A 24,293-nucleotide genomic window follows, 5' to 3' on the forward strand; every position below is an offset into this window, starting at 1 on the left:
CCCTGCCTTGACATTGGCACAGATAATTGAGTTATTGGGGAGTTAGTGTAAAAGTCAACTGTTTATTGGGAGAGATGTCGTATGGCATTCTGGTTGTGGGAACAATTAAGTATCCTCTGGCCATATTTATACTTGCCATTTTTCGCCTTTCAGTTAATGCTTCTGATACCTTTTGGCATTGTTTTCAGCAACTCTGGAATAGATGTTTAAGAAAAAAATTCTCGATACATTGCGCTGTGTGTCCTCTGGTCACCTTGGTAGAGACCATTGGCAGGGGGGTCCTTTAAGACATTTTATAACAAGAAAACCAATTCATTCACATATGCTTGTTTAGGGTTGCCAGAATTTAACTTTCTCTCTAGACTCTGTGAGGAGTATTCAGATACTTTAGCCAGCAGTTGAAATGGGAATCTGGTATTCCTATATGAAAAAAAATAGATATTTTGCTATGAAACTTTCATGCTTTGAATATGCACAAAAGTGCAGATATAAATGTTTGATATTCTGAATAGTGCTGTTAGTTAAGGCATAGTGTTGTATACCAGTAATTACGGACGTTAATTATAGAGGGGAGCTGGATTATGACTTTGGGTGCCCTCATTATGAGGGGACAGTGTATAAGTAGTCCTGGGAGGCTTTGTTAATTGGAGAAAACTTGTTTCATAGCATCTTTCTTGTCTTTTTCACCAGGAGGTAATTTACTACTGCTTATACAAACACCAAATGAGACCCTGCTACTGTAGGTCAGCATTGCTGCTCAGTGGGAGAAGTGAATGTGACTTAGCTTTGTTGGTTCATTTCCAGCCTTTCACCACCTTTTGCCCTCTTCGGCTCTGCTTCACTTCTGCTTTCCTGGGTTTGGTTCAGGTGCTCTTTGTGGAGGTGTGTGCATGCATCCTGTGATGCCTCATCAAGGACTCCCTTGCAAGACCTAATATTCACAGAGGGCTTCTTTTGAAGTATTAAATATACGATATGGCACCTATTGACCGCTTTCCATGTTTCTTTAGGAACCCAACCATATACGTTTGCACAGACACCTGTAATTCTGGACAGATACATTAGGTGCAGTTATCTTGCAACCAGGAGGCCTTTGTACTTCAAGAAACTCAAATAACTCTTCTGTATCTTTAAAAAGGAAAGTAACCACAGGCCCTCTGGAACTCTCTAAGTTGCCTGTGCGTGCAGCTAATTATTTTGAGATTGGAACACCACCTTTGAAGCATGTCCATGAAATACATAATTAAAGTATCTTGTGTTCGATCATACTGTTGGACAGCTAATTGAAAATCACATTGTGTCTATATAATGAGACAAATAATATATGCATTTGTGCACTGATGAAATTACTTGTTCCATAGTCTTTTCCCCTTTAATTGCTATGATGGCAACTGGCAGAACACGACCACTTGCTGGGCTGTCCTTGATCAGCAAATCTAACAGACACAGAGTTACTGTTAGGGACTCCCATGAGTTCAAATAAAAGAAGCTCTGAAGGATGGGACTGCTGCTTCCAACAATTTCTGTACAGATGTGTAAGTCAGGCAGAACATGTTGGATTTCCTGCTGTCTAGGAAGTCAGGGGCTAGCATAGCATCTGCTTAACCTTCCTAAATGAACAGAGCATATGTATTTGTGGTGAGGAATGGCTTGAATGGTTTTGGCCTGTGTCTGCCCCTAGGATCATGCCATTCAACACCCTCTGTGATGCCTGGTTGGCTCTGCTACAGCAGAGAGTCCCTGCAGCGCAGCTGGTATTTCAGTAAGTGAAAATCTGGGGCTTGCCAAGCTCCAAATAGCATCCAGAAATCTTGCAAGCAGTGAGTTGTCCTCACTCAGTCCTTTGGGGATCTGGTGACTGCAGAAGTATTAATGGCAAGGAGCACATCCTTCTTAGCCACATCACTCGTGTGGTTTTTATTCCTTCCATATCTATCTTGCTCCCTGTGGTAGGGGAAGTACTATTTTTTTATCACCATGCCATGAACATGTTTCTTGGAACATAAGAATGCAGGAAGGATTCCTTTGTCCTCCTCTCCACCATATGTTGTGTATTTGTGAAATACCCTCATCAGTAAAATAATTGGTTTGCTTATATTTCTTGCTGCAGTTTATAGGTATAGGGAGAAACAAGATTTATTGTCTTATGCCGTGCAGTTATTGGCAGGATCTAAGGTTGCTAGAGGAGAAAATTACTTTAAGGATAAACATACTGGAGGAGAATTCCAGGCTGGTCCTTCCCACTGAAATGCATTGATGGCAATAGCCATAGAAAGGAGGACCGTGGGATGTCAATTCTTCCTCGGAAGATTCATAGATGGATTGGGGCTTAACTACAGTGAGTCTTAACAGTCTTATTTTTACAATGATGACTTGCATGATCTTGCTCTTGTCACAGCAAGAACAGCCTTCCAGCTTAGTGGGTCATTCATTTGGTTGTAGAATTGCCAGGAAAGTGTTATTTCAGGTTAGCATTTATGCATGCGTATGTTCATGTGTATGTTCTTTATATGAAATAAATTAAGTCATTTTTCTCAGCCTACAGTCACATAACCAGTCATCGCTTTCTTCTGTAGCTCTTCTACTTTCTGACATCTAAAAACATGTCATAGTGTATTAGTGCTAGGGAGACAAAGACATGTAAGGAAGTCTGCTGATGCTGCTTTTTACATTTAAAATCATGCAACATATCCAGGGGTTTAGGATGCATTTTCTCAGGGGGTTCTTACGACCCGAGTTCCCTGCTGTTTACCTTTTGCAGTCACAGTCTTCTAATTACGATTCCACAGTTTTGGGAAAGGTTATGGTCGCTTTGACTGGCTTCAAACCTTGCGTTGCAAAATTAGATTCTGCTGCTGCTTGTGCTTGACAAAGATCTGGCTTCCAAACAAAGGCAAAGAGGAACGAATGAAGCAGCAGACCTTGCAAGAGATAGAATACTGTCTGTGTGATTAAAGCTCTTTTATTAGGTTATGGTCTGTAATGGGAAAGAAGAAGCATGATCTCCACTGATCTGCATTTTAAACAATGTTGAGGATTAGCAGAGGGGCAGCAGATGCACCTATTGAGCTGTAAAGGAGGGGATTCAAAGCTGTATTGTGCAGATGGGAGATTATTGTACTGTACCTCCCCACATGTGCCAGTCGGTACTCCTGCTGCTCTGCAGAGCAGCACTTATCATCTCTGTCAGCCCTCCTTGTCCCAGAGCATGCACAGCACAATGAACCTGCCTCACCCTGCCACCGACTCGAGCCGATACCCAATCTAAACGAGCAGGAAACCGAGCTGTGGCAGCCATTCTGCTGCTGCTGGGAAGACTGGAATATGGGCACAGGGTGATTGTAACATCCCTCCCCAACACAGGCTTTCAACCAGCTTAACCCTTTCCATTTGAACAGCTTGGTCTCTCAATGCTGCGTATCATTTTGTTACAGACCTGGCCTTTTCCTAGAGCAGAATGAGTAAAATGATAGGTGAAAGAAGAGAGATTTTCCTTCATGGTTTTTTTTTTTTTTTTTTCTGTTGTTCTGTCATGCGTCCAGAAATTGGCTTCCTTTCTGCTATCTAAAATACAGGGTTGCATTTTCATTATAGTTGTTTTCATTAAAGGGGTAATAAATTTGAAAGCTCTCTCACCAAATTTATACATTCATGAATAACATAGGAAGCACCCCACTTTTTCTCTCAGATTTTCTGCTGGAAGGAAGTCAGGGGCAGATCTAGTGGCACAAATGGAATTATTCTCCTTTTACATTACTGTAGTGTGGGGTAGGTATGAAGTTTGTCTGGAATCTAATAAAAATGATGCTCTACTGGCCAATTATTTCTGCTCTAGCATATAGTTTGTAGTTGAAAATGGATTAATAACGTTTTTCTAGCTTTTACCTACTCCCACCAATTTAAAATGTGATTGTGGCATGTGCTTGGCTTCCAGCTCTGCCACAGGGTTTCCGTGTGACCTTCAGCAAGTTGCCCAGTTTCTTCATGCCTGAAGTCTTTATCTTCAAACAGAGAAACAGTGTATAATTAGGTGTACTCTTTGACTGTTTGATCTGTTTGGATCATAACCATCTATCCCAAGGCAGTGCCTAGCACCTATTATGTCTATATATGATGTTTATCATAGAAGAGTCCTAGTCTTGGGTTGAGTCTTACAGTATAACCAGCAATAAGAATTCCATAGGGCTCTCATTCACATAATTAATTGTGTTGTGTGATGTACTTTCTCTTTTAAAATAATTTTCTCCATTGTCCTGAAATATGTTCATGATGCTTGAAAATGACTGGAGAAAGCAGTTATTTTCTGCAGTGTCCTATTCTTGTTGTGTTAAATGTATCATAAAGTTGGGCTTTCCCAATAGCAGCCTCATATTACCTCATGCTTTGTCTGCTCATTTGTGGGCAGGAGAGAGAGTGCAAATTCCTATATATTTGTAAATATCTCTTTGCTTCTTGGTTAGCGTTGATTCTGCCTGGTTCACCTCAGTAGCTCCATCGCTTTGTAGGCAGTTCTCTGACTTTCCCTTAAAGATTAAACTCTGCTTAAAGCTGGAACCCATCTAAAATACTGACATACTTCCCATAGCACCCCTCTTTCCCCATCTTGAACAGCTGAATTCCCACATTCAACAGCAGATGAGGAAATGTGAAACTCAAACCATGGAGCAAGGCTCTAGATGCCAGTAAGTGCAGTAAGTTAAGTGCAGAAGTGGTGAGGATGCTGCTGATGAGGTGAGGTTTGGGTGCAGCAGCACGCTCTCATTTGCACTTTTTTTAGGTTCTGACGTGGGGCTGATCTCCTAGTTGTGAAGAAAAGTTTTATCTGAAAAGCAAGGTTGATGAATTTATATAACTTATGTTTAAATTGAGGCAATTTAAATGGTGGCTTTTTATTACGGTTTAAATCAGCAAGGGCAAAACTTTGATTTCATTTATTGATTCCATGCTTATTTGCTAGTTATACATTTTAGCTGTTTTCCTAAATAAAGGTTGATTTTTCAAGCTGGTGGTCATCCAAGTATGTTGATTTGCAAAAAAAAAAAAAAAATCTCTACATAAATTTAGTATTTCTTTTGTGTGCTTAGGAAGACATTCCTTACCACTGCCCATTCATTGAAGTATAATGTAGTTAATGTGCAGTTACTTGCATCCTTTCTTTAAAACTTTTTTCTGTTATAGATTGACAACCAGCATTTTCTACCCATTGTAGATGGATATATATTCTTAATAGGTAATTTGCTTCTGTTTGGTTTGGAAACTTAAAGTGAAATGAAAAAAAAAATCATCTATTATCCAGGTATGCTGGTTCCATTTAAAAATAAACGTAAAGTAAAAAAGATTTTAAACCAGTTTGTTTTGGACAACTACGACAGCATGTGAGATACCTTTGGGCAGACGCTATACAGAGCTCTCTGCTTCCTTCCCAGTGAACCTCACTGCTCACCTGATGTTTCTGGGCCCTGGAAAACAGACTGTTGCTCTGGGATCCCCACTTGGAGTTAGAATGAGACCAATGAGACCTTAAAGTCAAGCCTCTGTAGCAGAAAGTCTCAGCTTTAGTTACATGTATTGTATTTTTCTGGGACTCTGAAACTAACAGCAGAGTCTAGATTTTTTAATTTGTGGGGTTTTTTGTGGGGTTTTTTTCCCCTCCTCAGCAGTGGATTCTGGGCCACTAGCACAAATCAGGCAGTATGTTTAGAGAAGACTCAATTTCTTTCTTTAACCCTGTTGCTAAATAACTGGCCATCTGCTGCCCTGATTTTCTTTATGCTGTTTTCAGTGCATTGACATCATGTGCAGTCTGGATGTTCCTGCTCTGGCATTCACTCACCTGGTTGCCCCTGTGCTTTCAGAAGGCACCTTCTCTTCTCAGTACAGCATTAGGTACAGTACACAGCAGCATTCCATACAGCTGAAGAGTTAGATTTTTAATAGAATACACTGCAGAGAGAAAAAGGCTTTCAAAAGAACCTTTATTTTAGGCTTCTTCATGTAGTTATTAGTGGGATTTACAGTTGATGCTGTGGGCAGAGGGATTCTCCATCATATTTGACAACTTGTAATCACACAAGGCCACAGGTTTGCCTTAATTCCCTTTAATCTGACCAGAGGGGAACACCTTTGCTCTTTCTCAGTTCTCGTTTTCTCAACTGCAACTAGAATATAAGCTTCTGTTTAGACAAACCTTATCTGAGAAGTAAGCTTCTCTGTTTCTCTGTCTACCTCCTGGAGCTTGCTGGGGCTTTTATCCCCATGAAAGGGAAGGGAAGAGATCTAGTGGCAGGGACTTTGAAGGTCTTGTATCTGAAAGTGAAAATGATCTCTCAGGAGACTTGGGGCAGGTCCTTCTGCAGCTGAAATCTGTGGGGCTGAATCTGCTACACACTCTGCTGTTGGTAAGGCTCACAGGACACATATGCTTTAAGGCACTCCTGTTTCTAATGCATGTAGCCTTGGTTTACGGATTGAGTTACCGGAATTGGACTTTCCCTCTCTGAAGACTAAGGCTTTTCTCTATTTGGTCTTTTCTAGAGTTCCTGATTCTCTTCTAAAAGTCTTTTTCCATACTTGCTGAGAGTTTTTTTAAATTATTCCCCTAATAAGATTTAGACTGCAGCCTCTAACCTTCAGTGTCTTAAGCATAGAGGGTCACAGGCAAATAATGTTTGCAGGGGATACCTGTCCTGCCAGATAAATGCTATTTGGCTGCTGCTGATTGTTGTGTTCAGGGAGAGACTCTTAAATATCCCACCCTAGGCAATTTGGCTGTAACCTTAATGTGCAAGTGACCTGACCCCACAGTACAAGTAAAGAATGTCATAGCAGTTTCTAGTCGCTTAGGAGCTCATAATACAAAGCCAAAGAACTGAAGTGTGTGCAATGTTCATAAGGACAAGACAGTATTTTCTGTGCTCTTTACAAGCAGTATCCCTTAAGGCCAGTGGCTTTGCAGAAAGTGATACATGATTTGTCTAATGCCATTATTGCTGGGTAGTGCTGTATTATCTTAGCACGTTGATCCCCTGTGTATGTTGGGACACTGAATGGGCACACCAATCTCGATTATTTCTGAGCTGCCTCCTCTTCTGAGCATGAGCAACTCTTGAGTCAACACTGAGCTCCTCTGTGGCAATGGTTTGTAGTCTGTGCTGTGTTGTGTCACCTCCTTGGAGAGGCTGGGAGGGCTGAGCATCTTTTCGGTCAGTGGGAATTGGGAATAATTCCAAGAAAGCCAATGGGAGCACAGTAGTGTACATGTGGAGAAAACTGGGTCCTCGTGTGGGAGTGTTGTTCTTGAGGGATGGTATTTTTAACTTACGCCCAGACTTTGTCACTTCTAGGGAGGGAGAAGATGCGTATTGGTCTTTTGCCTTTCCCTATGTACTTGTCCAGGCTTAAAACCTTCCTCTTAAGGTGATTTTTTTGACTGAACCTTCCTGAGTCTTTTGAAACCTCATACTAACTGTATGGGGCCAAGCAATGAAATTATTAATAGAATAGCAAGTAATCAGAGGAAAAACCCTGGGGATGAGATTCTCTGTTGACATGTAGAAAACTCATCTGCTCCTTACCCTTCCTTATTGGCTCTGGCCTTGAACTAGTGTTTGCAGACAGCCTAATTTAAGGATTTTATCCTGATGCTAAGAAATTACCAGTCTGAGTAAAGGCAGAACCCTTTCCTGTGTGGGCGAGTGGTGCAGTAAAAGGTGCTGTAGATTCAAGAATGACAACACCTGCAGATTTGTTTTGCCTTAGTGATACTTAACACATACAGGGAGTTATATACTTTGATAACTGTAGGGAACAACTGGTTCTGGCATAGCTAAAAGGTCTTCTACAGCCATATCTTCCAGCACTTCCATCTCATTCTCTACAGCAACATCCATTAGAGGAAGCAAGGTCTGAATAGCCGTAAGCTGATTATGAAGAAACTGGTCTACAAATTCTTGAACCAGATGAGCCTTTGCGTTGACTTCAATGGGCTTTAGATCAGACGCATGGGTTTTCGTCATCCTGTGCCAGCAATCCAGGAGGGGTTGTTGCACAGAAGTCTTGGAGCAGAAGCGTGACACAAAGATGTGTTTTGACAGCACAGATCTCATGCCACTGTCCTTTTATAATCACTGGTTCCTGCCTGAGTTTGCAATTCAACTGTTTCAGGACATACTTAACTTCTGCCACTGTGATATGAAGAAGCTGGGTATCAGAAGGTGGGTTTGTGGTGTGTGTGTGTTTATCCAACCTCCTTTCTTTTGAAAGGAAATTAAATTAATTTTATTTTCTTCACTTTTTGCAGAGGCACAGCTAACTGTGCTCTCTAGGTATTACATTGTTTCACATAAACCTTACCTTAAGTTAATGAGATGCCTGGGCCTTTTTTATAACCATGTATTGAATATGATGCCCTCTTTCTCCATCTCTGTAAGGAACACAGTGAACCAGCTGTAGTGAAGTTTTTGCTATGTGAGCAGGCAGTTCCTGTTCTTGGTGTGGAAGTCGATAAATGCTTTCAGCTCCATGCTATGACCTGAGCCATTATTCTCACATTAAAGGAGTTACTTTTGAAATATTTTTTTTTAATATGCTAGTTTCTGTTCATTAAAGTGATAATAGTCTAATTTTCCTGACCTTTAATTCTTTTGCTGTGACTTCATTTTTTTTTTTAAGCCAGAAATGAGTTTTCAAATGGGCTTTCTTCCCTTTGTCCTAAGCCAGAGGCTTGGGGTTTCTCATATTCAATATAATTAAGAAAACGTGATATTTCCTATACTGTTTACAGAGGAACATATTGCAAAATGGGAAAAGCAGTCTGTTATAATTGTGTCATGAGATCTCTGCCCTCATAGTTTTATAATACACTATGGAGGACAGGAAGCACTTAAAACATTTGCTTAAATCGAGACTGCATAGGCCCACATGTAGGAGTCATGAAAATGCCAGAATCTTACTAAAATAATTTCTTTCCATTTCATCCTATGGAGCTGTGTTCTGTAGGCCCTGCTGTTTCGGGTCCCCGGGTCTTCCCCCTGACCTCTTGCCCCTCCAGCAGCTTCAGGGCTACCCCATCTACCTCCCTCTCCCTGTTCCCTTGTCTAGCCTGCAGCCAGGGCAGTACAATTGGGCTCTGCTCAGGAGTTCATTCTCAGGCTGACTGATCAGCTGAATGACTGTAGACTAATCTGTATCGTTACCTTTCCTGTACTGGGGTGACTTACAAGGTCTCTCTCTAGGCAGCTGCTGAATTTTATTGAACCTTTTACTAAGGGCTCACTTGGTATTGGCCAGTGGGATCCAAAGTTGTTGGAAATGGAGGGTGTGTGTGGATGGCTGGATGTGCAAGGTGTCTGTATTAACTTGTTTCATGAAGAAGCCACAGGAATTATTTATTTTAAAAAATAAATAATCCAGATATCATGTTTCCAAACAGGAACTCAAGAAGTCTGAAACTATAGTAAGAGCATTATCTGTAAGTATGGTAATTATAATATAACTGCAGTAATTGTATTAGCAATTCGGAAAGGCTTGAATTTAGGCATTAACTCAACAGGATTATGCCAAGCCCACTGCCCTCTTGGGACGTCTCAGTATCATTCTGAAAAGGGCTAGAGCCATACCATGGGAGCCAAATTCAGAACGGGGAAGATGAGGTGTCCCTACTGTGCTCTTACTGGAACCCCAGCCTGATTCTCCTCTTGTATGTGGTAACACGATAGTGTATGGTGGGAGCATCTTATGTAAATAAGTATTCTACATTCCACTTACGTAAATAAGTGGAATGACATTATCATAAAGGTGTCTCAATCTCAAAAATTTTTCAAAGATAACAAGGTCTTTCCAGGCTTTGTTGGATGCTGTTGACTGAGTACTGGTGAAAGAACCAAATCCAAGGGAAATACAAGCACAACTCAGGTGTTAAATATCGTGTTTGTTAGATGCTGTTTGACAAGACAGTGTGCCCACAGGACTGGACTAGCCTCAGCATCTGTTGTCTTCTACGCAGGAGAAAGAAGAGAGTATAGGCTATATGGATGAAAACTATGCAAGCAATAGGTGAACTGCAGGATAAATAAATCGTGGAAAGTGTCACTGCCGGAAACTGCAGGAGGCTGAAGAGGCTAGAGACAGGGGATAGAGATATGGGAGGAAATCGTAGATGTTATAACGTGGGGGAGAAGCAGGATGTCCGTAGATGTGGTGAGGACCTGTTGGGATGGGACTGGCGATCTAATTAGGAAACATGAGGAGGATTCAGGATTTTGTAGTGGACAATGAAATGAAATTTGGGCTGTGCATCTGCAAGAGATCAGCCCCTATTAGTTTACCAGGTACAGAACTATATGTCCTTGGGGGGAAAAAAAGCTGTAGAACAACTCATGCAGTGACTATCCAATGCATTTCTCCTCTGGCTGTGTATTGACTGTGCCCCACTGCCATCAGCAAGCCCTTCTGGAATTCATAGGAATTGGGATGAGCTGTGTGTGCTTGTTCCTTGGTGCATGGTGCCTTGTTCATAGCGTGGATGCAAGTATTGTTAATCCAATCACTTCTTGAGCCTTCCTGAAGTGCAGCATATCGGCAGTCAGTGAAAATCCTGTTAGGAGTCTGTTGGCGGGTGATTAAGGGATGTCAGAGGGCAGAGTAAGCTGTATCAGCACTGAGCTGGGTAGATGAAGTGTTCTGTGGTGAGCCTAATCTTGTGAAGAGCATGACCTCTGTCTTCTGTATAAAGATTTTCCATGGTAACCCCCGCTTTTAATTAAGTTCTTAATATACATATAACATAGCTGAAATAATCTTGGCTGATGGGAGGGTCAAAAAGGTGAGAAGACTTCCTGATGGAAGGTGGGTGGAAAGGTATGCTGAAGAAGGGGAAATGTAAGGAATGAGTGTACAAAATGGGATTAACATCAGCTAATAGCGCATGTGAGGAGCAGTTTCTCTGCTATTTCCCCTCCTACTTCCTCACCTCCTCCTTCTCTCTGCACAGTGTTCCCTCTTTGTTAGTGCATCCGCCCTTCTCAGCAGATCACTGGACGAAGTGGAGATGTTGTGGCTCATTACCCAGATGTTACCTAATTATAGCGACATGTATTCTAAAAGATATCTTAAGGGATAGACAGAGCTCTGCTGGCGCCTGCTGTATCTGAAAATGGCCATCTTTGGTCATCTCCTGACAGAGGATTAATGAAGTCTGAAGGGGGACATGGATCTTGTCATTCCTCAACAAGAGTTTTTAAAGGAGATGTGGAAAGAAAGTGGAAAGAAAAGCTTTGGACTAGGAGAATTGTGGGCAAAAGCAGAGTTTTTCCAATACCCATCCAGAGATGTAAGAAAGAGAATTTTTTTCTGGCTCATCAGTGGAAAGATCTGTTATATTTTAATTTACCTTTTTCATTTGAAAACAGTGAAACCACTTTTCTCTTTCCTTGTTTGCAGGGGGTGCTTTTTCCCTGTTTGCTGCCCAAATGCTTTCAGACACATGCTTTGGAAGCTGAAGTCTGCACTTCTCCCATGGCAGCGAAGCTTAGTCTCTCAAGTGTTTTTCTTATATGGGAACAAAGACTTGATCTGAAATAGGAGTTCAGCCCACTAGACATCACAAGCTGCTGATAGATCCCAGAGGACTTCAAGAGTTTTTTAGAGTTTGGCTCATGAAATAATGGCATTTTACAAAAGCAGCATCCAGTGTGCCTGTCAGGGTTTGTGTCCTGGTTCCCCAAGGGGGCCTCTTTAGACACGTGAGTGTGTATGGTAAGATGGGAAAGAGAGCATGTCAACAGGACTCAACAGCCACGTTCTTTGCTATATTCAGGGGGCACAAAGGGTTTCTGAAAAGTATTGATTTATGAAATATTGTAAGAAAGAGACCAAGATAAAAATCAATAGAGGTGATGTTGGTTCTGTGTGTTTTGATCCTGCTGAGCTTGAAGGATGATCCTACCATAATCTCTGAGGCATAAGAGTGTAAAACCTGCTCCTGGTGAGCTGCTGTGTATATATATATACGTGTCTGTGTCTCTTGCTCTCTAATATCAGGCGTGTGGATCCAGTCACATCTGAGCTGATGAATTGTTCTCACCAATGTCTGAGTTTAGGACTGTGTCCCTTTGGCTGGCCGAGCCAGCGTACGTTTGACAGTGCTCGTAGCTCAGGACAATAAATCCAGGCTATAGCAATTTAGTGTGCAGCTTCCCTGTGCTCTGAGCTGAGGCACATGAATCCCAGCACTGATGAAGATCTTCCATGCTCCTGCTGAGTATTTGAACTCTGGCTTTAGTCCTACTGTAATTACAGTTTATTCAATTTAGAAACAGTTATTGCATGAGCCCTCAGAACAGCCTTGTAGCACTAGAATCTCTCTGTAGAAGAGCCCGTGGTCAAATTATTTCATTACCAATGTGGTAGCTCCATCCTCATCCTTTTATGTTTCTAGACAACCTTATACCTCCTTTCCCAATATGCAATTATAAATTGATACCATATAATTTGCCTGTCACTTGGTATAAGGCTCTGTTTATTTTAAACGCAATAATTAGAGATAACAATTGCTATAGAAAAATAAACATCTGTTCAATGAGAAGACTGAGTAATTAAGAGCAATTATTGGTTTCCTCAAGTAGGATGCTCAGTAACAAAGTTTTTTCCAGTGCAGCTAAGAAGAGTGTAAGAAGCGCATTGTAGGAGACCAGAAACCTGTGCACTAGAAGAATTGGGAAATAAAATGGAAGCTATTAATAAGAAATTATCTAGAGCTTTCCTTCCAGATTGTATTTAAGATGCAGTTTTCCTAGTTGTAGTTTGTAAAACTTGCATAAGGTTTAGATCCCTTTCCAACATTATTTGTAAGGATTAATCAGTTAATCCTCCTACAGCCCTTGCAAGGTAAGTAACTTATTATCCTTATTTTCTGGCTATGGAAATCGTGTTGCTGTGGGCCAAATTTTAATCCATTTTCCACTGTTTCCACTGTTGTAGATCTAAAGCAACTCCACTGCAGTCAGCAGTTAGGCACTGTAACTGAACTGATTTAACCCTAATTGAAACTACAGCATTTGTGCAGAGAACTGTTGAAAGTAAAGAGTGAGAATATTGCATTTTAAGTATTGTCATATGCTTCACTGGAGTTGTATTAATGCTTTTGTTTGCTTTAAGGGTTGATTTTTCTGAACTGGCATCCTTAAAGGTTTGCAGATCTTGCAAACTACAGTGCATGTAGTTTTCAGGAATGAGCATCCATAAATACTTTTAATATTTACAACAGCAACCTCCATCTTGTGGGGATAAATTGCATTACTTGTATATAAAAATTGCATGGACAAAGTTCATGCAGCAACGGTGTGCACACACTAAGCTTTTTAAAACACAGTTTGTTCAGCCTGCGATCCTCCTTTAATCCAGATAGTTTGTTCCCAGTACTAGTCTGAGCCCTGAAGTAAACCACAAATGTCTGTGTCCTGCAGTGACTAGATTAACATTTGCAGAGTATTCATTGACTTGAATTAATTGGCAGTTAGCTAACTCAAGTTAAAAGAGGAATGATATTTTTCTCTAGACATTCCTTTAATTGCTTATCCAGCCAAAACAGATATTGCTGGCCAGACCAGAGCTTTCCACTCAGATTTTTTAAGAAGTTTTTTGACAATGAGCTCTGAAGTGAAATGAAGAGCAAGCAACATGCTCTTCATGCATGCAGATGATCTTCTGAATTCAGTGGCTGCTTTCCATACTACACAAATTTGTCAATACTTACAAATAGGGCATTGGGTTGGTTTTATTTTAAAAGAAAATGGAAGACCTTCATTTACCCTTGCAAAAATCGTATGTATTAGAAGTAGTGAATGTACCTAACTTTTCTTTGCTTCCCGAAGTAGTTAATTGCCTTATGGTTAAAAATCAGGATAATGAGTTACTTGTGTTTAACATTTCTGAAAGACTGTGTGAACATTATTCATAAAAAATGAGTATACAGCAAGTGCTGTATTTAAACAACAATGTTGTTTCATTATTTATTAGTCTCTCTCTCACACACAATGATAATTTGTTTCAGATCAGTGTCTTTGGCAGACTCCAAGTTTGGACAGGATTGAAAAACAATTCCCTCTTCTTTCCAGAATGTTTCTTTCTCTGATGAAGAGTTTTAATAACAGGATCATTAGTAAGGTGTTACTATCCACAGTTGTGTTTCCTCTTGCTGGTATTTACACAACTGTAAAGCGGAAATAGCAGAACTTTTACTATTTAATTCAGTCTGTGTTAAGAGAAAATTGCTACACAAGTTGCAAGGCCTTTTTTGAAATCCTGTCCTTGGCTGAAAAGTCATGGAAGAGATTGCCAGCTACAATACAGACCACAGAGATGACTTGCTGCGATCGGGGATTCACAGTGAATATATTGTCTCAGCTGGAGGGAAGCTTTTGTTTCTCCATCCCCGCAGTACATTCTTCTTGGGTTAAATGGGGGATTACTGTCTGTACTGCTTCAGGATGGGCTGTCCACCTGTCCAGCTGGTCTAAATCTGTCTCTTGCTCATTACATAAGCTTGTGTCCTTTTCAGGGAAGATCTACATATCTTTGAGCGTCTGCAGAGTGCGAGTTTACCAGCAGCAAGTTTACTGAGTTTACCGAGGGAGTTTACTGTGCAGGCATGGTTTTTAGCAGGTCGGTGCAGCATTAGGCTGTGTCAGGCCTGTATACTTCCGTTTGCTCTTCTTCCTTGAATGGCATCTTTCCCTTCTGTCATCTGGGGTCATGCTCATTGGTTTTCAAATTGGTTTTCAAATTGTGGCTTTTAATTGTAAATGAAAAGACAATGTTAGCTTACACATCCCCTTGCGTTTCAGCATGGTCATGTTTCCTTCTTTACTCCCCAACCTGAAATTATGGAGCTGGTTCTGATGCACTTCAGTGGCTAAGATCAAAAGCAGCCCAGTGTTTGCAGCTCATAAGATGTAACAGCCTGTTTGAAAGCCACAGCATGTCAGTGCCCATGAGCCTGCAAGAACCACCTGTGGATGGAAATCTGAAGTGTGCCTGAAAGAGTATGTGTGACAGCTATGTGGGTGGTTGGGGCAAACTTCAAGTGCTTGATTCCCACAGCATCTTAGATTTTCTGCCAGGACAGACCAGAGTTAACTTTAACAGTCATGAAGGTTGCTTATCTACATTTAAGGGGTTAATTACTCATGAAGCTGACAAGTTCAAGCTCTATTTGTTGCCTAGCAGACTTGCTTTAAGCTAAGCCACTGCAAAGTATTCCCTTGTTTCTTTGGGGACCACACAGATGCCTGTGCTGGCCTGAATGCATTGACAATTTGTGCAAGTACCTAACTTATTGATACATTTATATTGGAGGTTTACTATAGGTTCGAGGTGCTCATTAACACCTGTATATACAGGAGAGAAAGAACTGGAAGATCCACAGCCTTTTCCACAACTCTGTAAACACACCTTGGATACTTGTTCCTAAGCAGGCATTTCTGCCACTTCCATTTCAATAATAGCACAGCAGTTTACTTAGTGGCTTCTTATTCTCTCTAAGGATCTGTCATTACACAGATAAATAATACATCTTGAATGGTTAATGTTCTCAGTGTCAGTAAGAAGGCTTCCTAAGCATCAGCAGCCCACAGGAGTTCAAATCCCCAAGTATCATCTTTGAGTAGTTATGCACTAGACTGGAATTACAGGAGAGAAACAGAGTTTCTGAATACAGGCCTTTCCTTCACAAGCTTTGTTAGGATTTCCTCATAGTGGCAGGATCCTTATCCTATAGGTAGACTTACCAAGAGGGATTTTTTTTTTTGTTAGGCTGGCATGCAAATGTCAAGAGGAAGTGCGTGGGGAGGGAGGAAGAGGCAAGGCAGAGCGACATGTTTTATTTTCATCCTAAAATTGCATTCAGTGAATTTAGTACAGCGAAAAGTGCTGTCTTGGGCTTGTTCAGAGGTTGTTTTGAAGTTCTATCTCTACAAACCAGACAGTGGTGACAGCGCACTTTTTTTTTTTTCTTTATTTTTAAAATGCAAATCAGGAGAAAAGAAAAATGCATTGAATGTCACATCTGTTTTCTCATTCTGTCCTCTGGTACCGTGGTGTAAATTAAGAACGACTTCTTGAGGTCAGTGAAGTTAATTCAGTATAAAATCAGTGTGGTTCAGTATCAGCGTGATTTTTGCAATGTGAGCAATGTCTTGTAACAGTTGATTAACTTTATTGGAGTAAACAGAATGATTTACTTCTAATTTTTTAATTTCTGTGGTAGGTTAGTAGCCAGAAGGACAGAAGATGCTGTAAAGATTGCTTGTACAGCATGGTGGTGTCCCAGAAGTTCATGGTTACAACCCTTCTGTGACTTAATGACAAGGTGCTTCAGGGAGGACAAAGGGAATAATAGTTTACAGATCACCCAGGTTCAGTGGGACAGATGTCTTGATTTGGGAGCAACATTTGAAATCAAACCCTGAAGTGTGAGATACCAGAAAGAAGCCATTATATTTTCTTCAGGGTGAAGGACCAGTTACAGAGAGCAGTTGTTTGTGTACCTTTATTGACCTCTGAAAATAATTGGTCTGCAGCACATTACACTACAGCACAGTGCCACAGATCCTGAGAGTCTAGCTATAAAGGACTGAGCTAGAAGTTGTGCTGAGATTTCAAAGTGTAACTAAAGGCAATGTACAGAGTGATGTGGTTGTGGTCTAAGAGTGATGTAGAGCTGTGATTTGTGCTGGGATCAGGAAGGAAGCACTCACCACAGATTGAAACTGTGCATGCTTTCGACAAGGTGGTACCAAGTAGCCACTATGCAAACACAGAACAAAGCCAAAGAGAAGAAGCATAAATATGGCTGCACCTGCTATGAATGGTGACAATTGAGCCAGTAGTGCTGTTGGTGTATTATAAATTTATTGAACAGACAAAATTCAGACATAAGAGTGAGTGTGGCTGGACATCGCAGCATCTTCTCCCAGCTGTGCTTAGCCATTTCAGGCAGAAGACAGGCTATAGCTATAGAGTTTCAAATGGATTTGTCAGTGTGCTGCACTCTTAATTTTTGTGACTTGTTTGTGTCATGGCTGAAAGTAAGGATGTCAGCATTTAACCAGATGAGACTTAGAAATTATGTGACTAGAAATATCCAGAACACCTGAGCACACCATAAAAGAGATGTGACTGGAAGCAAGTCGGGATTTTATTTCTCTGCATAATAACCAGTGATTAATGGTTCCAAATTTATGATTAACTGTGTAGCAAAAAGATGGACAAGTTATCTGCAGGAGATTGCTGGAGTCCCTGATGAAACTCCAGGTTATTTCACTGAGGACAGTTCATAGTAAGGCAGTAGTCTATAGAGTCATCCCTTGATATGAATTGTGAAGTCCTGTGCTCATTGTTTCACTGGACTGCAGATCTGTTTTGTTCAATGTGCAGATAAAGCAACATGTTGGCTTTGGGTTTGCATCAGGGGATGGGATCAGGATCTTAACTGCAACCCAACCTAGGAGCTGTGAGCTGAGCTAGACCTTTTCTTACTGTGCATTATCATTGCTCATAAGTGCTCTGCAAAGCCCAGCAGGTCTCGGTGACACCAGGGAGGTGCCATTTCTTCTTGCTTCAGTTATGACCAAATTAAATTAAATAGCAATTTGGTGTACTGTGTGTGGAGTGGGGTGGGATCCAGCCTGTCAGGTGTTGTGCTACATGTGCATGCTTGACAAGAGTAAAAGCTGAACCAAACAAGATCTCACTGGAATACACCTACAAAGTACCATTTTTCCAGGTACAAGGTTTCTTAATGGCGATAGAGTTAAGAGCTCAGAGGACCATCTTAAACTCACTTGTGGGAGATATCTCAATGTACTTTCATGAAACTCAGCAGATTTAGATCAAAGTTTTGCAGAAAAGAGTGCTTCATGTATGTTACCTCTCTTAATTCTTGGAATTTTTTTCCATATTTTGGTGATAGCTCAGACATCCCGATTCTGTCAGGGATATCCATATCCTTTTGCCAGTATAATCATGTAGCAGCACTCATAAGATATTTGAAGACAAGGATAAGTAAATAATAACAAATGAGAAGAACTTCAAATTGTATCAGCATATGTTGATGTTCCTCCATGCCGCAATGGCATTCATCACAGCATTAACTTTATATAGCAGAGTAAATTAAAACAGTAAGGGAAAGCATAATTAAGTACCTTTTTATGATCCTGAAAGCTTTGGAAGGAGCTAGAAAAATGTAGAGGCCATGTCTACACTGTGGACGTTTGACCATTTATTTTTGTTGATTTCTGAGCTTTTTTTGATGTCGAGTGTCAGCAAAAGCCCTCAATCTACTGCAGTTAAATTGGCACAAGTTTACTCCTTACTGGTAGAACTCCCATTGACTGGGGAGAGCTGGAAAACAGTGCTTCAACAAAAACACAGCTTTAGTGGCAGAAGCTGCAGCAGCATTAAGGATGGTCACAGCTTCACTGACAAATGGTCACAATGTGGGCTGCAGGGTCTTCATTACTCACAAGACCTTATCGGCTGGAGGAGGGACTAGTGAAAGTTGCCAAATGCTGGGTGGCATCCTAATAGCAAAAATCTCAACAGCGGCTGTCTCTAACCAGTTATTTCTTTCTATTTTGCTCTGTTTCTCCTGCAGGGCTTGTGAAGTTGGGGGTTCACTGTGTCACATGTCAGAAGGTCGCGATAAAAATTGTCAACAGAGAGAAGCTCAGCGAGTCGGTGCTAATGAAGGTAATTTTCTAATGGGAGATTTAAAGAAAAAAAATAAGTTCTTGGCTCTGTGTCTTCTGTTCCATGCAAAATTAATATCTTTAATTATGTATAACAAACATCCTTGTCAGTACTAGGATTATGTGGAGCATAATAACAATAATCTAGTTATGGGGGAGGCTAGGGCAGCTGAAATTAAATGGAAGTATTCCTGTGCTGTGTGAACAAAATAAATGGTCAGCTGCAGAGTTGTTGCTTCTCTGCTGGGGCAGATGCGTGTTGGGCATCTGACGTCCACCACTGCAGCAGTGCATAATGGTTACGGTACCTTGCAGATTGAGGTGTACAGATGTCGGTAGGAAGAGATTTAAAAGAGGCTGGTGAAATCTATTGTTTGAATACTCCTGCTGCTTGCTCTGCTGCATGGGTTCGTTATGATCTGATGCACCAAGGTCCATGACTGTTTAAAGCTGTTGTAATTCTGTTAACGATCCACAGAGCTGTGCCACTGGAAACCATCAAAGAGTCTGTCCCAATGACTGCAGTGTTCAGAAGAGCTTAATTCATTTTTTACCTAGTCTTGAGATACCAGTCTCCTTAGACGAGTGTCATTGATTGATCTTGGAAACCTAAAAATAAAATAAGCATATGCATAAAGTTTAGTCATGTGATTTGGTGACTAGAAGGGCTAAATTCAGCTTGATGGGAGGGAACACAACTGCACTGCAATCAACAGAATTCCATCAAGCCGTCACCTGCAAATGACGCTAACGGGTCTGCATGCAGGGTAGAGCACTTTATTGATGTAACTTTCCTATAAGCAGATGGAGCATATATCTTTACACTGTTGGTTCTTATATGTACTTATGTGTCAGCTGTTTTCCAGCACAAGTATAGCAACCTTACTAGGAGCAGAAAGAAAATTGAGGTTAAAGGAATATGCAGTCAGTGAATGTTACACATGCAATGTAAGTTCATTTTTTCCAGAGAAGGATTCTTTAAGTTTATATTCGATTGTAATGTGGTGAGACCTACCTTTCTGGAATTTCACCGAAGTATTCAATGCATTCCTGTGGATTCAAACAGTCTTCTAATACAGACCAAAAGTTAGAAAGTGAAACAGGTAAGAAAACTGCAACTTTAAAGGGAGATTGAGCAGATGAATGGAACACAATGAAAGCAAAGTGCATAAATGGTAAAATCTGAATGAGTCTCTAAACACTTTGAATATTTTCCAGAGTAACATCATAGGAATATCTTTCAAAAACATGAGTATTTGTTTGTTTAGAGATGCTGTCTGATATCTGTATAGAACATTTTATTTACCTCGTTGATTTTCAGAGTAGGAAGCAAATCACTTAGCATAGCAAAGTGATCTCTCTGCTTTGGTTGTGTTGCATTACCTCGGTTGTAGTATGAAATTTGAGTAGTGAAATGGTGTGTTAGGCCCTTGTTTACACAGCCATGTGCTGAAGCGTGCCATGTTTTCTGTAAGGTTCCACAGCATCCTTCTCAGTAGGATCACATGTTGTATCGTGATTTTCATTTTCAGGCCATTCTTGGTCAGATTTTTCTCTTTCAAGGATTCTGTTCTCTGTACTCAGGAGGTTGGAACAACAGATGGAATTGGTTTGCCCAGTTCTTGTATAAACTCAGTAACCAGATGTCTTCAGGAATGCCCTGTGTCTGGTGGTCACAGATAGGGCCTGGGACTTCCAAGTGAATTTGGAATTGACCATGCTGTTAGCCAGCTTAATCCAGCGTGTCTGAAGGGGAAAAATGCTTGCAGCTTTTGGCAATCCCAGTGTGATCATTGCAAAGCGTCCAGCTGACAGCTTGCTGCGTGAAGTCAGCAGCCACGGGGAGATAGCAAACAGTGAAGCCAAGTCCTGGTGGTGTGGTGGCATTCCTGCTTTGTAAATCTTCCCACTAGCTTATCAGTTCCAGTGGCTCTCTTTGCCGGTGGGCTGTGCAGAACAGTCCCTGGAGCCAAGTGATTCAAGACCACAGCTACTCTCCTAAGCCAGGCCCAGATTGATGGATTTTGCTCTAATCCATCCTTGGACAGAAAACTGGATCTGACAAATATGCACACCTGCTGCATGAAGCTGTAGCACTGCAGTGCTGTGGCCATTTATCCTAGAGCATAAGGAAGAAGTCTGCTCACGGTCCTTTCAACATCTAAAATGACAGGCACAAGCATATACAGTAGGCTGCTTTCTCTGCCATCATTACTCCATTTTGACTTGCTTCTTACAGCCTGCCTTTCTCCAGTGTTTTTGCAGTGTTTTTTTCTGTATGTTCAGGGAACTGTCCCTTCTTTCTGCAGCTGCTCTTCATCTGAGCTGTGCAGAATTGAGAGGCATTTGGTAAAGTGCTTTCTAATCATAACGTCGTAGTATCGATATTTCTGGAGAGAAGAATTTGGAATTGAAGCAGCTGGTCTCAATTAGCAGAACTGCTGCTATGGAGATGATACACAGGCAGGCACGATGCAGCACAAGCTGCAGTAGATGTATCATCCAAGCACTTGCTGCCCTGTTAAAGGACAGGGCTGCTCAATGCACATGCGAGCCTTCTCCTTTGTCAAGCCCTGACTTGCTAAAGACAGGCTGGGGAGCATTGTTCCTTTCCCAGCTCCAGCTTGGGCCTGTTTAGGAGCCTGGTTTTGGGGCAAAGCTACAAATGTAATTTCACAGATGAGAACAGAAGGTCTGGTTCTCTTCTCACTCCTAACTTCACACAACTGGTAAAAGCTTTGGCTGGGTTTCTTCAGCTGAACTGTGGTAACCCCCACTGATGTGGAGACCTGCCTCCCACAGTACCTCTAGCTTGCTCTAGCAGAAATTGTCAGAAAGATTTCAGGAAGGAGTGCATTATAGGGAGCATCTTGAGATTGAATCAGGGTTCATTAATTTCCCTGAATTACTTCTGGATCGCTGAGAAGGAAATTAGGCCCATAATACAAAGCTGAATGTGTCCATAAAGCAGTAAGCTTTCCTGAAGAGGGAGATTCACTATTGATTGGTTGCCTTTTCAGTACCACCACAAGCATTTGGAGTTTATAACTTCAGAATATAAAGGTTAAAGCAAATCTTTCCTCTGACGTGGCAAAAGCTTGTTTGGAAACATTGAGGTGTCTCATGAGATGTACTTAAAAGAGTCCTTTCCTCTTTACCACCTCACCAGTTCTCTTCCACTCCCTCCTTCCAAAGAATAAACAGCAAACCTACTCCTGGTGATCCATCAGATGAAATACTATTTGGACAGCCAGTGGTAGTAGAAGCAGTGTGAGCATAAATGTGAAGGAGACAGCTGGCCTTGGACAAATTACTTGAACACACAGGCATCCTGAGAAAGCCACAGATGTCCCAGGCTTGATGACTGGAGACAAGAGCTGCATATGTGTGCTTTGTGTCTGTGTGCCTTTTGTTTCTTCTGACCAAGTTCTCCAGTGCTGGCCTTGAAGTGAGGCAGGTATTTCCAGGGTGGGGGATGGGAGGAGACACAGTCTGCACATTTTTCTTATGCAGCTTGATTGAAACGTGGGTAGTGGGTTTCAGGGAGGTTGTTGGTTGTGGCTCGTGGTGCTAATGAGCTCTGCTTCCTGAAAAATTCTGCAAAAGGTGTAGTGTGTGCTCTTACGCAGAGAGGACCATGCAATGATCAGTGTCAGACATGACTGGTTGTCTGAAATAGAGTGGAGGGATAATTAACAGGATCAACCTCTTGGAACTGCCAGAATAACTTACAAAAGCATGCTTGTGAACAGGCACTGCTTCACATGGTCTTTTTGTCATTATTTGCTTCTTCCTGAGTTTCTATCTCAATAGCAACTTGCTTTCTTACTACCTTGTCCTACTTTGAGTCTTTCCTTCCTTCTCCATTTTCTTTCAATTGTTACTTTGCCTCTTTTAACCCCTTTCATTCTTCTTTTCTCCCCCATGATGATTTCTTCCTTTTTTCTCTCTTTACCCCTTTTGCTACAGAAAGTCATACAATAACTGCCATTGTTTTGCTGCAAAAACTGCTGAAATGCAGCATGTCTGCTTGAGGTGCCTGTTTTTCAGGGAAGAAGTTTAGAAATTGGGCACAATTCAGAAAGTAACTGAGAGAGTAAGTAAACAATCAGAGCTCCTATTTTATGAGAGACTCAAGGGACTCAATCTACCTAGTTTCTTAAAGCAAAGTTTGACATAACTTAATCATGGTCTATAAATGCTGATAAGGAGGATAAGCATTTGATAATAGAGGATATTACAGTCTTGGGGGCAGAAATATTATTGGAAACTAATAGTTGTAAGCTGTAGGTAGACAGATAGAAATGTAGAAATACTAGGCGTGTTTAATCACTGGATAAAGTTACTAATTGGAATAAGCCCCCTGAAACTCTGGTGATTTTTTTTTCCCCTGAAAGACTATGAAACTTCATCTTAAACTTCTGTGTGTTTTTCTAAAATCTAGATCCTTGTTGAGCTTCAGCTGCTGGACTTGCAGCAGGAAGTAGTTGAAGATGGTTAGCTCTGACTAGACTAACACAACAGCCTCTCTGGCCTTAAAATCCATGGAGCTGTGAATTTCTCATCACTTATTTCTGTCCAGAGCATAAAGAGAGGTGCTTGTGCAAGGTATCTGCAGATGCAGAAATTTACGCTCCCTCAAGCAAAGTTAAAGATGGGAATACTTGAGAGCAGCATCTGTGCTTTGGAATACCTCATTTTCAGACTTTTCAAACAAAAGACTGATATTGGCTGACCTGACTGTCCTCAGCTGCTGACTGGAGGCCTGGTCTAGAGAAATCATTACCAGAGTATCAAAACAGCATTAGTGAGAAGCTAAATGTGAGACAGACACAGAAATGGGCTGAATACAGTAACTTGGTTCAAGTTCAGCTTTGATCGTAACAAGGGCAGTTTCCCTGACATTAGCAAAGCCAAACTCACCAACACCAAGACTGCATTTCATCAAATCAGATTTTTTTCTTAATGTATTGAACAGTAGCCTAATTGTTTTCCACCTGCAGTGTTTAGGAGTTTTACTATTGATTGCAGTGGAACTGGTGTTAGGCTGCTGCTGAATCCACTGAATACCCCTACGATTGGGTACAAATGAACAAAGAAAAAGACCATCTGATTTCATCAGTGAATTGTGTTTAGATTAATCCAGTATACTGTCACACAAGATTTTGGAGATGGTCATATTAAAAATAGAAAATGGAATCGTAGATCATAGAATGGTTTGGGTTGGAAGGGACCTTCAAACAACCCCCCTGCAATGAGCAGGAACATTTTCAACTAGATCAGGTTGCCCAGAACCACATCCACCCTGACCTTGAATGTCTCCAGGGATGGGGCTTCTACAGCTTCTCTGGTCAACCTATTCCAGTATTTCACCACCCTCATTGTAAAAAATTTCTTCCTCACATCTAGCCTGAATCTTCCCTCTTTTAGTTTAAAACCATTACTCTTTATTACTGTTTCCCTCATAGAAGGGCAAGTATTTCCATTTATTAAACAGAAGTCCCAAAGAAAAGGTTTTAAAGCATTCGTCAAACTTTCCAGGACTCC

The 24,293-nt window shown here is 41.2% G+C and overlaps 1 protein-coding gene across 17 annotated transcripts in view; it reads left to right on the forward strand.

The window, feature by feature from the left end:
* BRSK2 (BR serine/threonine kinase 2) overlaps window positions 1-24,293 on the forward strand; it is a 313,836-nt gene that overhangs the window by 133,017 nt on the left and 156,526 nt on the right. For all 17 annotated transcript variants that reach the window (XM_030482891.1, XM_030482893.1, XM_030482898.1 and 14 more), the window contains exon 2: window positions 18,653-18,747. In XM_030482891.1, the coding sequence (XP_030338751.1) occupies window positions 18,653-18,747 (95 nt within the window). The remainder of the gene's footprint in view (window positions 1-18,652; window positions 18,748-24,293) is intronic.

The sequence above is a fragment of the Strigops habroptila genome, chromosome 4 (assembly GCF_004027225.2).
Source record: "Strigops habroptila isolate Jane chromosome 4, bStrHab1.2.pri, whole genome shotgun sequence".
In the NCBI taxonomy this organism is placed as follows: domain Eukaryota; kingdom Metazoa; phylum Chordata; class Aves; order Psittaciformes; family Psittacidae; genus Strigops; species Strigops habroptila.